This window comes from Spermophilus citellus (genome assembly GCF_964194105.1).
Source record: "Spermophilus citellus genome assembly, chromosome: 10".
NCBI classification, from domain to species: domain Eukaryota; kingdom Metazoa; phylum Chordata; class Mammalia; order Rodentia; family Sciuridae; genus Spermophilus; species Spermophilus citellus.
Genome location: NC_138197.1, coordinates 41,667,319 through 41,684,840, shown reverse-complemented (window position 1 = coordinate 41,684,840; position 17,522 = coordinate 41,667,319). Strand labels below are relative to the sequence as shown.

The window sequence follows — 17,522 nt, the reverse complement described above, 5'->3', positions numbered from 1 at the left end:
CCATAGCACAAGAGTTAATAACAAGAATCAACAAATGGGACTTAATTAAACTAAAAAGTTTTTTCTCAGCAAGAGAAACAATAAGAGAGATAAATAGGGAGCCTACATCCTGGGAACAAATTTTTACTCCTCACACTTCAGATAGAGCCCTAATATCCAGAGTATACAAAGAACTCAAAAAATTAGACAATAAGATAACAAATAACCCAATCAACAAATGGGCCAAGGACCTGAACAGACACTTCTCAGAGGAGGATATACAATCAATCAACAAGTACATGAAAGAATGCTCACCATCTCTAGCAGTCAGAGAAATGCAAATCAAAACCACCCTAAGATACCATCTCACTCCAGTAAGATTGGCAGCCACTATGAAGTCAAACAACAACAAGTGCTGGTGAGGATGTGGAGAAAAGGGTACACTTGTACATTGCTGGTTTGATTGCAAATTGGTGCGGCCAATTTGGAAAGCAGTTTGGAGATTCCTGGGAAAGCTGTGAATGGAACCACCATTTGACCCTGCTATTGCCCTTCTCGGACTATTCCCTGAAGACCTTAAAAGAGCATGCTACAGGGATACTGCCACATGGATGTTCATAGCAGCAGAATTCACAATAGCTAGACTGTGGAACCAACCCAGATGCCCTTCAATAGATGAATGGATAAAAAAAAATGTGGTATCTATACACAATGGAGTACTATGCAGCAATAAAAATGACAAAATCATAGAATTTGCAGGGAAATGGATGGCACTAGAGCAGATTATGCTTAGTGAAGCTAGCCAATCCCTAAAAAAACAAATGCCAAATGTCTTCTTTGATATAATGAGAGCAACTATGAACAGAGCAGGGAGGAAGAGCAGGAAGAAAAGATTAACATTAAACAGAGACATGAGATGGGAGGGAGAGGGAGAGAAAAGGGAAATTGCTTGGAAATGGAGGGAGACCCTCATTGCTATACAAAATTACATATAAGAGGTTGTGAGGGGAATGGGAATATAAACAAGGAGAGAAATGAATTACAGTAGATGGGGTAGAGAGAGAAGATGGGAGGTGTAGGGGAGAGGGGATAGTAGGGGATAGGAAAGGTAGCAGAATACAACAATTACTAATAGGGCATTATGTAAAATTGTGGATGTGTAACCGACGTGATTCTGCAATCTGCATTTGGGGTAAAATTGAGGGTTCATAACCCACTTCAATCTAATGTATGAAACATGATATGTCAAGAGCTTTGTAATGTTGTGAACAACCAATAAAAAAAAATTAAAAAAATTAAAAAAAATCAGGCATGAAGAAGCAGAGTAGTCTATCAATGCTAAAAAAAAAAAAGATCCAACTGCATCCATTAATGGCCTTATTAATTAAGATGGAATTCAGTGCTTCACATGTGTTTAAGTCATTTTTACATGGCAATATGAACTATCAGTATATATAGTAGTTATTCTCAACAAAAATCAATTTATCCTCCAAAGGATAAATGTTTTCAGACGTTCTTGACTGTCAGAACTTGGGAGAGGTGCTGTTACATGTGGTAATTAGAGATCACTGATGCAGATAAACACCAACCCAGGACATCCCCTCAGAATAGAGAATTATCCAGCCCCAAAACTCAGAAGAGCTAAGAACCATAGTCTGTTGCTCTTATTGCTCATCTTAATTATAATCACATTCCCCAAGCGCCTAGCAAGATTCTTAATTTCTCTTTGGTATACTAACTGAAGAAAAGCCTCTTCCTTTTGCTGTTGCTGTCCACACTCTAGGAATCAAGGAATGGGAACTTCATGCTGCTACACTTGCTCTCGAGGAGTCAGCCTACCTTTCTGATTATATCGCTGTCATAGACTTACTCTAGTATGGATGACCAACTGTCCCAGTTTTCCCAGAAGGATGCTAAACACTGAAAATCAAAATCCACAGACAAACCAGGATAATCTATCATACAACTTTTACTCAAGTTATTTTCAGCATATATAAAAGCTGTATTTTAATAATTTGTGATAACACAAAAATCCCATGTATTTGCTTTCATGTTATATTAAATTTAACTTCTATATTGGAAAAAAAATATGTTCTCTAGCTTGGTTCTGAGTTCTTGCTTCTTATGCCTTCTTTTTCCTTTTACCCAAATAGATAGCTTCCCTATTCCCTTTTACTTAATTGTGGCCAGAATAATCACTTACAGCTGGCATTTTAAAGATTGCAGCCATTGGAGAGCTTGCATTAAAGAACATGAGCAAAACAACTTTGCTGGACCATTAATTGTTCTAGTGATATCACCTTTTCTTCCATTCTTCAACACATACAATAAAGTAGCATTGTATTTTAAGATTAGACCTTAAATTCAGAGAGTAAAGTGAAAATCACATACAGTTAAAACCACTCCTATAAAACTTCCTAATATCAGCATTAACTCTTTTTTTTAGTGCATTTTAATTACACAGAATGAGTTTTATTCCTTCATATAAGTTACATACTTTGATCATATGCACCGCCATGCCACTAACTCTTTGAGACAGGGATTACTGAAAGTTAAAATGCCAGTGATTTTTTGGCACTGGTTTTGGGCAGTGGAAGCCAAGGCTATCTTGAAGGTGAGATGGGGTGTAGTGGCTTATAAATAAAGATATCTTTTCCTCTCTTTCAGCTAAGAATGTATAATTGAAGTGTAAATGAACTGTTTCATATATCAAATTGCTTAATACGAGAATATATGTTCTGGACAAACAACTTGCCAAGTTATGACCACACTATTTAGTCGTACAGCAAAAGATTACATGGTTCAGTCATGAATCTGAAACTGTCATTCAGCCTCAAAATATACTACCTCAATGATATTCACTTTTTTGTTTAACAAAGGGTAAGTAGTAAACATCATCCAGGTTTTGTAAGAAGCTGTATTCTAGTAGAAGGCAGAACTTTGAATCTATGTCACTTGATTTCAAGGAGAGTCATCTTGCTGTTCTGGCTAGTGTTTCAGTGAGAACCCCAGGAGAAGAAAGGTGACGTCATTACACATGATGCTTACTTGTTAACACAGTGATTGATCTGGATGGCTTGGTGACCACATTTCCATTCACCACTACTAGAGTGATGATATAATAAAGGCCATGATAATTGGCCTTGAAGATAACAGGAGGAGGCAAAGTGCTGTTGAATTCCTCAAATTCGAAGAAATAATTTTTGGATTCACCCGTTATCTTCACAACATACACAGATGCTGGGCTGATGACATCTGAGGCTTCTAGAGAGACAACGATGCTGTTACCATCGTGGACTGTCACACGGAAAGTTGCAGCATTCTGTTCAAGAGAAGAAAATGAAAGAGCAGTCAAATTCAGAGGATGGGAAATAAAATTATGCTGAGATAATTTTTCTAAAACTAATGTTCATGATAAGCATTATTTCTTAAAATAGCATTACAGAGGTATTTAGTTACATAAGAAAATACAAAGAAGAGATTTTCACTCTTAAGATGAATGTTTAAGGGTTTTGCTTTGGAGATTTTTTTTTTTTCTCTCCTGAAAAACCTGCTTCCCCTTCATGGACTGTGTCATGTAATAAGCACAAAATAAACATCAAGCAAATGAATAAAGAGTAAATGAAGCTATGGTGCCACTGAAGTTCCAGGGAAGTCCTCTGGTTCAGCTCTGCTGGAGAAGTGATGTGGTCTGAAGAAGCACTTTGCACTTCAAAGGGAGTGAGGCTGCAGCTAGCTGAGGAACATTCTAGAACATTTCAAGATACATACTTCAACTCTCACTTCTCACCAGTTAAGAAAGTGAAAAAAGAAAAAAAGGAGTCAGGACTGAGAAATCAGTAATAATCCTCTTCATTAAAAATTAACCAGCCCTTAATAAAAGAAGTAAAGAGGGTGAAGAAGGGATTTCTTCTTCAGGATCAGGCTGAAGATCTGCAGGTGCCTGTGGAAAGTCAGCGTTGGATTGCAAATATTGCTTTTGAGTCTCCAGATGAAAGTTTATGAATAGGATCTGTGCAGTTGGCTTAAGTATTCCTTCCTGGTTCTGTCTCAGACTCTATAAACAGAAATAATCCTCTCTTGGTCTCAAATAAGATTCATGTGCTTTGTACCACCTATTGCTTAGTTTTTAATTTAGTTTTTAGTTCTTCTTGGAATGCGGTTGTCTGGAAAAATTATTTCCTATTGCTTTGAGCCTCAGTTTGTCTTCTACAATAGGGTGAAAGATGAATTGCTGAAACTGGTTAACAATCTACAAGATTGTAAGCCTGGGTACTCTTCAAATATGAATCATCTCAGTAAAATCACCTATAAGTCATCCATAAATCATGAGATGGCTATTATTATTTTCAATCTCACTTTGTAGCTGAGGAAACTGAGGCTCAGAAAGGTTAAATAACTTGCCCAACATCACAAATGAAAAAAAAAAAAACACAATGATCTCCTGACTGTTCCACTTGTCTGTCTCCATCTATTGCCTTATTTTCCCAATGCTGAAACTGGAAACTATCTGTTAAATGGATGAAAGAGTTGCTTATTGCATTAATTACATGTGGGAATCCACCTCTCAAGGATTAATCTACCTATTGATTTTTGTACTTACTATTAGCTGTTGAATCAAGCACATAATATACATCAGTACCTCAGAAGAGGCTTTGTAGGGCTAAACATGTACTGATATAACTTGTTTCTTTTTTTTTTCAGAAATCTCATGTTTGCTGGTCTTGGCACTGATAAACAATGTCTGGCATTCATAGAAGTTGAATTAGCTTATATTAAAGAGACTTAGTTGTGATCTTGGTCTTCTAACCATACTAGACCATAAGTCCTTTCAGGTTAGAGCCTATTTTAATTCTTGCTACATTTCTAGCTCTAGAACCAGTGCCTGACAAGTGCTAGGCAGGTGCTTCCTAAAGTGGGTGGTACTAGGGAGAGGTGTGTAATATAAAATAGTCATTATGGATTAACTTTTTGTGTGTGTGACTGTGGGGTGCTTGAGATTGAGACCAGGTCCTCCCATATGTTATGTAAGTGCTCTACCACTGAGCTACACCACTAGCTCCCCTCCCTTCTTGCTAAGTTGCCCAGGCTACTCTCCAACCTCAATCTTTAGTCCTTCTGCAATCTCCAGAGTAGCTAGGATTACAGGTTGCACCAGCTACAGGTTGACTTTTAAAATTTTCATTTATCCACATTGTCTCCCATCCTCAGACATAGGACAAAAGACTCTTCCCTCATGGTTGCCTGGTCCCTCTGTCCACAAAGGGACAGTGACTCTCTTGCTTCCTGGGTGCCTGGTCTTTATACACACACAGAGCCCAAGCACAAGACTGTTGGTTGGTGATGGTCATGCTCAGCTGAAGGAGAGGGAAGTGCAGGGCTGGTCTCCCACCATCATGGTGAGACTACAGGCAGATGTGGGCCACCAGCTTCTTCTCTGCTGCTCAGTACTGATAGCATCACCCATCAGCACCACTGGTATTATTCTGGTGCTAGACTATCTATCTGCCTTGTCCCTGCTCTGAAGAAAGAGATCAGCTGAGAACAAGGAACACTTCCCTTCAAGCTTCATGTGGGGAGGACTGTGCCCTAACTTAGAAGGAACATGGAGCTGGCTCTGCCCTACCTACAGCTTTCCCACCTCCAGTCCTCCCATTCCTTCTGTAGGAAAGCTATAAGGAAGAAAGGAAATATCATAGAACCTTGTACCTCCAGGGGAGGTGAATGAAGTTCTTTTTGAAATAAGGAAGACCAGGGAGGTTATGGTGGCAACAGACACCTCTTCCTCTTCGTAAATAGTGTTTTATATGGCATTCTCACCATCTTAGACTTTACACATGATATCCCCAGAATGAAGGGAGTGCAGGGAGGTCTGATGTTCCTCCCTAGAGTGGGTGAAGGTTAGAGAATAGTATAAATTTGAAGAAAATTAAATGTAATAACAGGCTTCTATAATTCCCTTTTGCTTGTGATTGTGGTCTGCTCCTGTTGACCCTTTTTGCCAATAGAAAAAATAAATTATCTAATTTATCACTTCCTTATACCCTAATCAAATACACATGCACAGGTTCCTAGTCCTTAAAAAGAAAACAATTAATATTGGATTATTTTCTATATAATACAAATTAAGACTAAAGGCAATGTCCATTAAGGCCTGACTAAACCAGGGTTATTTGTCTATTTGTGTAATACTTTAAAATAAATTTGATGTTTTCCACCAAAGTATTCCATCAACTAAGAATTGAAATGTATAGTATATTCTAAAATCTACTTATAATTCCATGGTCTGTGCCTTAACACAATATAAAGGTCCATGTTGCTACTGTGGAGGATGGATCTCTTTTTCCTTATGATGCTTTTCCCCTCCCTACTAGCTGACAATCACTGACATGTCCTATCCTCCTGTCCCACATCTAGAAGTTTTGCACTGTCACTACTTCATGGCCCTATGTGCACTTTAATCTTGCGCCTGTGTTCTCTAGCTTTTCCCTATTGACATCACTTTAGGATGATACTAACCAATAGCATGTGTGCAAAATGGATTGAGAGTGATGGCAACTATTTTCTTGTCCTTCAAAAAGCATGGGGTAGCTGGGTTGTTGGGTCCCATGCTTCTTGGAGAAGGGCAAGTGGCACTGGCCATGCAAGACCAAGCCCTGGATCTATACATAGGAGGTGCATTTGTTGCCTAAAATATTGTGTGGTGGTGCATCATAGATGTGCAAGAGAAGTCCATACACCTACAAGTGCCAGGCCTCAAGGGTATGGTGATGCCCCACCAATCCTGTGATTGTGCCATGGAGGCCATCAGTAGTATATGCTCATGCCACATAGCCCAAAGGGAAGGCTGGTGCACCAGCAGTCCTAGTGAAGTAATTTGACATCTGTCTTGGTAGAGTCCTTCATTCAAGGTGCCTCTGTTCTTGTCTTCCCCTTCCGCCTCACATGCTGAGAGCTAACACTTGCTTATCCTTAGAGCCCCCCCCCCCCACACCCTCTTGCTGCTGCCAACTCTAGGGGGCCAGATCCTTTATTCCTTGGGGGCATGGAAACTTCCTCCAGCACTCCAGCTTGCTTTAGTGTGGGTTACGAGATGCATTTCCCAAACAAAACAAAGAGCCCTCACTCTAGCTCCTTCTGTGGCCTCTGGGTAGATGCATTGCTAGGATGGGGGGAAACAGCTAAGAAGGAGGTTGGTTTTATCAAGCACTCTTGGCTAACCATCTCTTCTTTTAATGAAAATTCACCAGTGTTAGACTATTCCTGACTAAAAATTTGGCACTAGAAAAACAATAAAAGTATAGCCAACACCACTGGTATGTATACCCAAGTTCTTCAGTAATACTTTTTAAACTCTCCATTTTTTCCTTACCATAGCATCTTTTCTACTTTAACTCTCTCTACAAATTCCACCACGTCATCTTTTCTATTCCTTCTGCTTTCCTTGTGATTCTCTATAGACAAATGTGTTAGTCCGCTTTTCATCCCTGTGTCCGAAATACCTGACAAGAACAACTTGGAGGGGAAAGTTTATTTTGGGCTCATGGTTTTAGAGGTTCAGTCTGTGGTTGGCTGGACTCTGTTGCTGTAGACCTGAGGCAAGGCAGAACATCAGGGTGGAAGGGCATGGTGGAGGAAAGCTGCTCACTCAGCTCTTGATAGCCAGGAATCAGAGGGCACAAGGAGCCAGGATCAAGAGATCTACTTCCTACAGTCATGCCCACCTGCCTATAGTTACTATTCAGTAATTCATTCAAATTATTCATCCAAAAAGTAGATGAATTCACCAATTAAGTTACAGCTCTCTTAGACCAATCATTTCACCACTGAACATTCATGCATTGCCTAACACATGAGCTTTTTGGGAGCTATCTTGTAGCCAAACCATAACGACAAACTTTACAAGAAATGGTTTGGAAACAGCTAGACTATCCTCATTGCACAGGAAAGACCCAGTTATGAGGAAAGGAAAGTGTAATTTCAATCAGGTTAGTTGAAGTTATTAATTGATATACTCATTAAGAGCCCATTAGGCACCACTCAGTGTGCTAAGTGCTAGGGATCAAAACAGATCAGCCATAGAGGGACCTTCTGTTTGGTGGCGGTCAGTGGTTATTTATTCATGAAATGCTTAGTGAAATGGAAATTCCGATTATAAGTATATTTTCATATTAACCAGGGTTTGATGAGAAAACACTTTTGCTTTTAACCTATTGAAAAATTTGACCAAACATTGAACCTTTGGAAATATGCTACTTTTTCATGGTAATTTTTAAATATTAAATATACTTTAGAATTTATTTGGAATCTCAGTCCATGGTTGGCTGACTCCATTTCTCTGGGCCTGAGGCAAGGCAGAACATCAGGGCAGAAGGGCATGGTGGAAAAAAGTGCTCACTCAGCTCAGTGACTTAAACGTCATTATTTTTACTAGTATATTTTATTGTCCACAAATATTAATCTATATTTAATTAATGAATATATATTTTGGACAACAAAATACATATACACACATACATGTATGGGATATATCTGAAAGTTTCATTTTTGTGAGAAAATACTTATTTGTTTCTTTTTCCTCATTATTCACTTCTTTCCCTTAAATAGTAGTGTTTAGTGCATCACAGAAAAACCTATTAACCAACGCATAAATAAGGTGAACACTGAATATCCAATAGCACTCAAATCTGGCTTTTATTTCTCATTGATTGTAGAAGTTGATTCACTAATTCAGAATACATTAAATTTACAAACCACAAGTTTTTAATTATTAAGAGTTTTTTTTTCTCTGTGTTTCGCAGCCAATAACTAAAGGTGGTTGTGATGATAAAAAGAGGAATGAATGCACTCGATTTTGTAAGTGTTTAAGAAGTGCATGTCTAATGTGTCACGGTGTTTCATAGACAGTGAAATCTTCCAGAGAAGGGACTAATCTTCCAAATGCTAACGACAGCTTTGGGGATGATTGTATGAGCCATGAAAATAAGCATTGGCCCATGCACTCCCAGGTTGCCAAAAATAAATCAGAGTGGCTAATCAGATTCAGGCAGTGGGACTAATGAGGAGAGGGCAGCTGGCCAAGTGAGATCTAGGCAGTGAGCCTGAAAGAAATGTCGTCTGTGTGACTGCTTTCTTCTCAAGCCCCTCTGCCTCAGCTTGTCGTGGAATCTATGTTCAGGAAAAAATTCTGAATGTTTGTTGCAAGCCTGAAATCCCTGCTAGAAAGTAAAGTAAGAAAGAATAGTTGGAAGCAAAAGAAATGGATCTGATAAAATTAGACACGGCCAATGCTGATGTATTTGGTGACTGTTAAAATATTTAAAATTCACTTTTTTTTGAAACTGGGCAATAGTCTTGCTTCACTCTGCAATAAGAATATATTCACTGAAGTTTTCTTTATATAACCAAATTTAATGTAATGGTTTCTCGGGTCCAACATTCTCATTTTCTACTTGTGAGAAGAGCGGTGCAAATGTCACACAGCTAATTGATGTCAGAACAAGATCTGGGATACAAATCTCCTCATGGCTCTTGGTATTTATCTTTCCTGAACTAAAGGTCAGTTACCTGAGGCAGCAAAGCAGGCCTGGATGTTTGGCTGCAGCAGGCAAGTGGCAGCTCAGGAGCCTGTACCCAAATCGCTAGTCCTAGGGGAGAGATGCTTTTGGGGCCACAGTGGGGAGCATTAATAAAGAAGAGAAAAATACAGATGTGTCCCTGGGGTGTAGGACAAAGAAGAGCACTGACCAGAGGAGGTAGGTACTGGTCAGAAATCCTGGAAGGCCTTCCACTGTCTGAGACAAATATAGCAACTATTACACATTGACCCCCTAATCTGGACCTGGCTTTGTGTTGGGCATTTTATATATGATTTTTTTTTTTTTTTTTACTCCTTATAGCGATCTTCAGACAAGTGTTATTATCCTTACTGTACCCAGAGAGGTTAAATAATTTGCTTAAGAGCACAGCACTAGACTTGGAATCAGAGAGCCTGAGTTTCTGTTCCTGCCCTGTGGCTTGTTACCTGTGAGAGCTTGTGGAAGCCAAGGATCTCTTATTTTCATGTTCTTAATTTCTAAAATAGGGGCAATCCTACAAAACTCATGGAATTGTTGTAAAGATTAATGTCTTTTTAAAAAATGCTAGTACTATGGACACAAAAAAATGCTAGTTGCTTTTCAAAGGTCATCGTGTTTTAAATAATTCAATGACCTTTACGTTATAGAGGTTGGGAGGGGAAAGGGGAAGAACTGTGGAATGAAATTGACGAAATTGTGCTATATGTATGTGTGAATATATCTCAATGAATTCCACTTTTATATATTACTTTAATATTTCAATTAAAAAACAATAAGTAAATAGAATGAAGATCAATAAAGTGAGGAAGAGGAGGGAAAGGGGACATACTGAAGATTAAAATGGAATATGTTAAAGCATTTGTGAATATGTCAAAGTGAACCCCACTCTTATGTACAACTATAGTACACTTATAAAAACATTTAAAACATTATAAAGGCTATCTAAATATTTGCTTAACTAACTTCAAAACACTAGAGTATTCTGTAATTATGTGCACTGGATGTGTTATTCACAGAGCAGTGGAGAGCTATCCATTTATTAATTCAACAACAAACACATTAGCTAAGTGCCAATTTGGCATCAGGCATCATGCTAGGTGCTAGTGATAGGCGAATAAGTGAGACAAGGTACTTGAACTCCAGGAGCTCAAATTCTAGTGAGAGAGGCACAAAAAATATATAATTATAACATAATTGGAAGTGTTATTAGTCACAGACTTTAGAAAATAGTCCAGTTGACGTCTGTTTTTCTTTCTGGAATCCCTTCTTGGATTCTTTTCTGGGAGCACTGCTTTTTTCTTACTCTAAACAGATAAGGTCCTGATGGCTGTTACTAATCATGGTACCCCACCCCCAGGTCTGAGCAGGTACCTTAACTCACTCTGAGTGAATCGCATCACCCAGTTCCCTCACCATGATGCACAGGCAAACTGAGCCAGGCCAGCCATAATGCTTCCTCTAGGATTTTTATAGCTGGCCTGAGTTGGAAGGAGCTCTTTTTTAAAAAAAAAATTTATATTTATTTTTTAGTTATAGGTGAACATAATGTCTTTATTTTACTTTATGTGGTGCTGAGGATCGAACCCAGTGCCTCATGCATGCCAGGCAAGCACTCTACCTCTGAGCCTCAACCCCAGCCCCGAAGGAGCTCTTTTTTACTCTCTGGTTTAAAGCATTCATGAATTCAAAGCTGGATAAGTCAATATCTGTAATTTCTGTCTGATAAAGATACTGTTTAAGGAATAAAAACCCTGATTCGGTCTGAGGTCCTCATCACAGTCACCCTAGATCCAACCACTGTGCAATTTGATCCCGTGAGTGAATAAGTTCAGTTTATAGTTAAGATGTTTGGGCTGGACTTCCAAGATTTGCAGCCAAAAGTCCTGACCAATCCAGGAAAATCACTCAGTGTTGTAAATATATATACAGATCAAGAAGACTTTCAGTCTGCCTATATAGAGGGGTGTGAGAGGAGGTTTCAAGGAAGAGATGATGTCCAAACATGCTCAGAAGCTTGGTAGAGGAGCACAGGTTAAAAAGTCCATTGTTGAAGTGGGAAGAGGGTCCACAGTCCTCTGGAGTGATTAGATGTTGGTAGGATGCTCAGGGACAAGAGTTGAAATCCTAAGTCCAAGATGCACTATGATAAGGAGTTTGAATATTTTTTTAGTCCAAAGAAAATTATGAACCACTTTAATGCTGAAAAGTGGAATGATTCGATCATGATTTGGAAAGACCAACACAGTCAGGAATATGGGCCACATCAAATGCCAGGGCTGATGTGGCCAGTGGGACAGTAAAGAAGCTGTTGCCCAGGTTCAGGTGAGACATGATGAAAGTCCAAGCAAAATGCACCAAGTTTGTCCGTGTGACATGCATGTAGGACACTCTCAGTACTCCAGCTGGCCACCTAGGCAGTGATCAAACTTCCTAGAAGGAATTTTAGAGGAACACTCAGAAAAATTCTGCTGTGTAAAGTTACCACATAGAAAGAAATAGGATATTCATCTCCTTTAAACAGTAGTATTAATGATATCTGGTGCTTAGATAGCACTTATGGCTGCTGTTCTCTGTAGACACTATGTAACTCATCCACTTAACAGCTTTTCCGGGTCCCAGGAAACTTCCAAGCAGATATACCTTCCTTTCAGTTCCTTCAGGAAGATTGAAGTCTGAGAGCTGCCCTGCCTGGGCTTTTCCTGACACTTTCTCAGAATTACAACTGATTTTGCAGAATCTGTCAGAGCCTCATTTGGATATAGTTCTCCAAGGAGAAGGGTAGATCCCCCACCCAATGTTCTATTATTTATTTAGTCTTTTTTTTATATATATTTTGACTAACAAACATGTGGTAGAAACTGAGCAGGACCCCATGGTCTATGCACCTTTGTCCTTCCTAGAATTACATCTAGGATTAACAGCAATGATGGTGCTGATAATAAATAGCATTCTCTTACATAGTGGTTATTTTGTACCAAAATCTGGTCTGAAGCCCATATAGCAGTGTCTTGTACAAGCTTGCTGAATATCTACGTACAATCTGCTGTGGAGTATCAGACTTCCTTTGCGTGTATCCTAAGTATGTCAGTTCTCTATTCATGAGGGATTCTGGACCTGAGCCCACATTCACACCAGCTCTGCCTTTCATGTTTTAATGCTCAGATACATTTGCTTCTGTCTTTAAAACTTCAGCACACAGAAGCTTATCTCTTATGCCTTTATTAGGTAAAAGGGTCTAAACTCAAATGTGAGTCAGGTGATGGAAGTGTGTGAAGCATCCCAGGATAAGAGGATATAACTGATGGAACAGTTAGCAAACTGGAGGGTCCAGGCATTGTCTAAGGGCTTCACTAAGAATCACAAGTACAACAACATAAAGCTACTCTTGCTAAAGAGAATGCATTTGCATGCCAGCGTCAGCCATTGTTGCACGGCCACTTCCTTGATAAATGCTCATTTTGGGCCCTTCTTTATTTGTTTTTCCCAACCACAGTGCAGAATGATGACTTGATTCTGTTACTCATTAAGAATTAATTTAGAAATATCACAAATGATATTTCCTTGTCAAGTTGGCATAGGTATGTGTAAAATAACAGTTATTATACATCAAAATGCAGTGATCATTTTCAACTTCCAGCATGGACTCAGAGGGGAAGTTCTGCAGAACTCTTAACTTTGGAGATTAAATAAAACATGCTTGAGGAAAGAATTCAACCTGACATTTTAATTCAACCTGACAAAAAAAAAGACTTGCTATGCTGAAGAGGTGTGCCAAGATTTTGTGATATGCAAGATAATAATAATAATCATGGCCACATATCCTATTTTATATCTTATAGAGCATTTTGAGATGCATTTTCTCAGTGGATCCTCAAAATACCTCATTAAGTTATATCGGTTCACAGATGAAGATACTGAAGTTCAAAGATTAAATGGATTTCTCAAATCTGCTCTATTATGATGTGGGGTGCTGGCACGCAAGGGAGTTCTTTTAACTAAAAATTTGGTGACTCTATTATACTACCATCCCCAGACTATAAGATCCTGGAGCCAAAATGAATCCCCAAATGTTACCTTTCATATCTGTACTTAATTGGTGGTGAACTCCCTCAACACAAACCATGATTTATTCTTCTAGATTATGCTTGAGAAATAATGATAAAATGTGGTATGAAAAAGAAAAAAATTTGAAGACAGAAATGAAATTGAATTCTACTTAATTTATAGTCTCTTGGTTTAGTTATCTCAGGTATGTAATAGAAATAGTAAGATCTATCATGACTACAGGTTTTATTGAGGGGAGGGGAAAGAAGAAAGAGATTATATATGTAAATTACTCAGCTTACCACTAGATATCTAGTAGATTCTCTAAAACCAATAGCTAATTTTTACTACAAAATTTCTGATCTGTTTTTTCATTGATTTTTCTTTGGGACATGTAAATTTTAGAAGTTGCGTCTCTTTTATAGGATGCATAAACCATGATGCATATATGCTTCCACAGTCATTCTGACTTAGGATTCATTTATTCAATCATCAGTATTACTCCTCTTTGTGACATCATGAACAAGAGCAGCCAGTATTTCTTTCTCTCTTAAGCTGTGCATGGCAACCTGAGCTAATCCGTTGACTGGAGGTAACCATGGGAACGGTTTTGGGGCCTACTGTGCTGAGAAGCTTGGAGGTCTGGGAGCTGTACATGGCTGATGACTGACAGGAGAGGGTGTGGGCCACAACCCCAGAAGCCAGAAAATACATGTGTTCCCACCAGTTCAACAATCAGGAAATTCTAAACACAGGTAGCATTCTCCTGGCTTACTGCATTGTGGAAAGCAGAGGCTCCTGCTGGGCTAATTCTATCTGAAAAGCAAGTGTTATTTTCATAAAGTGGAATGCTGATAAACGTAATTTTGCCTGTTTTTTTTTAAATTCACCATCCCTCTTTTCTTTCTTTACCAGTATTTGTAGTTTGAAAATGGCTTTACCTCACAAAAATGCTTATAAAAATATTCCTGTCCCACTTACTGAAAGATACTGTGAAAGATGATGGTGCTAATCATTCATTTTAGAATGGCTGAGTTCAGTCAAATTTCCCCATAGACATGAAGTGTCTTTCCAACTGTGACACCAGCTAATTAAATTCTGAAGGTAGCTAACAAAGAGTGTAGCCTACTTACCGAACTCACATTATATTTAGGTAGAACAGACCCTTGTGACCTTTTGTAAGCACTGACTTTTAACAACCCCCCACCTTTATTTTAAAGCAAACTTGAGCAAGGAGGAGGTTCTAGAACCATACAACATGCTGGGCCAAAGCTTGTTCAGAATGCCTACCCCAGTGTGCAGGTTATATTTACAGACAGAAAAAAGGAAGTGATATACAAAAACAACCTGTTTGGCTGCAGTTGGCATTTGCCTTAAATAGACAGTCTGATCAGTTGGCAGCCTGTGACTGGATAAAGCTCAACTTTTGTAATTGGCTGAGACTCAGTTACTTGATTACAAAAAACAAAACAAAAACAAAAACAAAACCCTTAGGTTACGGTACCGTATTTTTACACATCAAGCAAGAGTACTGTTTGCATGTATGGAGGGTACTGTGGACCAAGCTTTATCACCCCAATGTAGAGATAATCTATGCCAAAATTATTTTGGTTCAACAGAATGCTTTTATAAAACACACACATATTGGGCTGGGAGGGGTGGCCCATGCCTGAAAACCCAGTTGCTAAGGAGGCTGAGGCAGGAAGATCACTAGTTCAAAGCAAGCCTCTGCAAAAGTGAGGCACTGTCTTTAAATAAAATATAAAATAGGGCTGGGGATGGGACTCAGTGGTCTAGTGCCCCTAAGTTCAATCCCTGGTACCAAACAACAGCAAAAACACACATATTGTAAATTCAGAAGTATACTTCTAGGTACCATTGTCAACAAAAAAAAAACAAAGAAAGTTTTAAAAAAACATTTTTTTCCCTACTGGGGATTGAATCCAGAGCCTTGAGAATTCGAGGCAAGCACCACCGAGCTACCTTCTGCACCCCCCTTCTTTATGGGTGCATTATAATTATATGAAATAGTGGAACTCATTGTGAAATATTTATATAGGCATACAACATAATTTTATCACCCTTCTTTTTTGAGTTAAGATCAGCAAAACAAAATTTGTCAGGCCTTTCAAGCATGTTGTTTCATGTGCCTTCTACCATCACTAAGCTTTCACCGTTCTTCTGAAAAACTGATCCCTACACAAAGGATAAATTCAAGCCTGGAAGTTAAGGGAAATGAAATACAATACTTTGCTTTCCCTTTAGATCATTCTTAAAAAATTGAGTGTCTATTGTATAATTGGTGCTGAGAATATGATGATCAAGAAAAGAAATCTAATGCCCACCTTAATGTTATTTGGGTCTACAGCAGAGGAAAGGAAATGAATTATTTTAAACAACCAAATAATTACAAGTGGAAAAAGGATTGCCAAAGGGTATCTAGAGAAGGATCTAACCTAGATCAAGGACTATTGTAGCTGACACCTAAGGGCTAGTAGAGTTGGACTGATAATAAGTTGGAAGAAATAATAGGATCCATGAAGACAGGAGCATTTAAAGACTGGGGGCTGGAAAAAGCACAAGATATTTGAGAAACACACACACACACACACACACACACACACACACACACACACAAAATACCAGAATGGCCAATAGTGAAGACTAGCTCATGGGAAACTTAGTAAACCCTTCTAAAGCAAGTTTAGGCTTAATGCTAAAGGCAACAGGAGCCACTTAGGGGCTGTGAAGTAGGAGAGTGAAATGATCAGTTTTGCATTCTGCAATATAAGCAAAAAGTTTATATTACCTGCTGGCTCCAGAATTTCTATTGAGGTAAACTTTTCTTGGAAAAGTACTTGGTAACTAACCATCTGAGATAGAAGGGGACACTGATGGTCTAAGTAGAAGAACCTAGGCAAACAAGCAAAACCAAAACACAAACAACCAAAATCGTATTCAAGTTACATTAAAAAAAAAAAAAAGAATGTCAAGTTACATAAAAATGGCTTTATTCCAGAAAGTATAGGGAAAGCAAAGAGGGAAAGGGATAGAAAATCAGAGAGAGAAGAGCCAGCAAGATGGTATGATGCTGGGATGTAGCAGGGCAGTCCGCCAATGGAAATCGGCAGACAGCGAGGGTGCCAAAGGGCATTTTCAAACTGGAAATGCCTAATGCTCCATTTGAAGTTAGCATTTTGAATAGTAAACACTTCTTCGTCTCCTCGAATCCCAATCTTTATTAAAGTCTGCTACACTCAGAAATGCTTTCTGTGAGTGGATGTTTGTGGCACTTGCTGGAGGGGCTGAGTTTCATACCAATATGTTAGGGCACAGGAGTAGCATCTGTCAAATTTGGCACCTGAGGGAAGAGGAATTTGTGAAAATATAAATTTCTATCAAATTAGCAAAAAATCCCAAGGGGAATTTGAACTCCATCAAAGTTTAGTGGGACTTAAAGCCAGTTTTATTTAGGTCTCAAGGGCAGGAGAATTCTTCCAATAACAGTATAAACTGGAGGTTGAACATAGGCAGAAGTGTGATGGAAGAAGTTTAGGACAGATATCATGGTAGCAAGAATCAGAGTGGGCATATTACTTAGAACTTAGTGACTTGGGAGTGGGTCGGTTGTGGGCTGGTTGTGAAGTTGATTTATACACATGCACATAACACACTTCGCCATCATATATAGGAAAGACTAGAGGTGAGCAGATGTTGGTAGGGAAGAAGGGAGTGTGACAAGCATCAACAGTTCAGTTCAGTTTGATATAAAAGGAGTATGAGAGGCTTTTGGTATGCCAAGTACAGATGTTAAGTAGGAAATGATATGTGCATCTTCAGTTAGAAGAGAGATCTGTACCTAATATTTGGAAGTGATTGATTCCAAGATGGTAGCTGAAGTCATGGGAACCAAGAAGGCAC

The 17,522-nt window shown here is 38.8% G+C and overlaps 1 protein-coding gene across 1 annotated transcript in view; it reads right to left on the bottom strand.

The window, feature by feature from the left end:
- The window catches only part of PTPRO (protein tyrosine phosphatase receptor type O), a gene marked incomplete at its 5' end in the record, with an annotated part of 243,757 nt that overhangs the window by 111,444 nt on the left and 114,791 nt on the right, over positions 1 to 17,522 (bottom strand). The window contains one exon of the mRNA XM_081309599.1: positions 3,028 to 3,301. Within this exon, the coding sequence (XP_081165725.1) occupies positions 3,028 to 3,301 (274 nt within the window). The remainder of the gene's footprint in view (positions 1 to 3,027; positions 3,302 to 17,522) is intronic.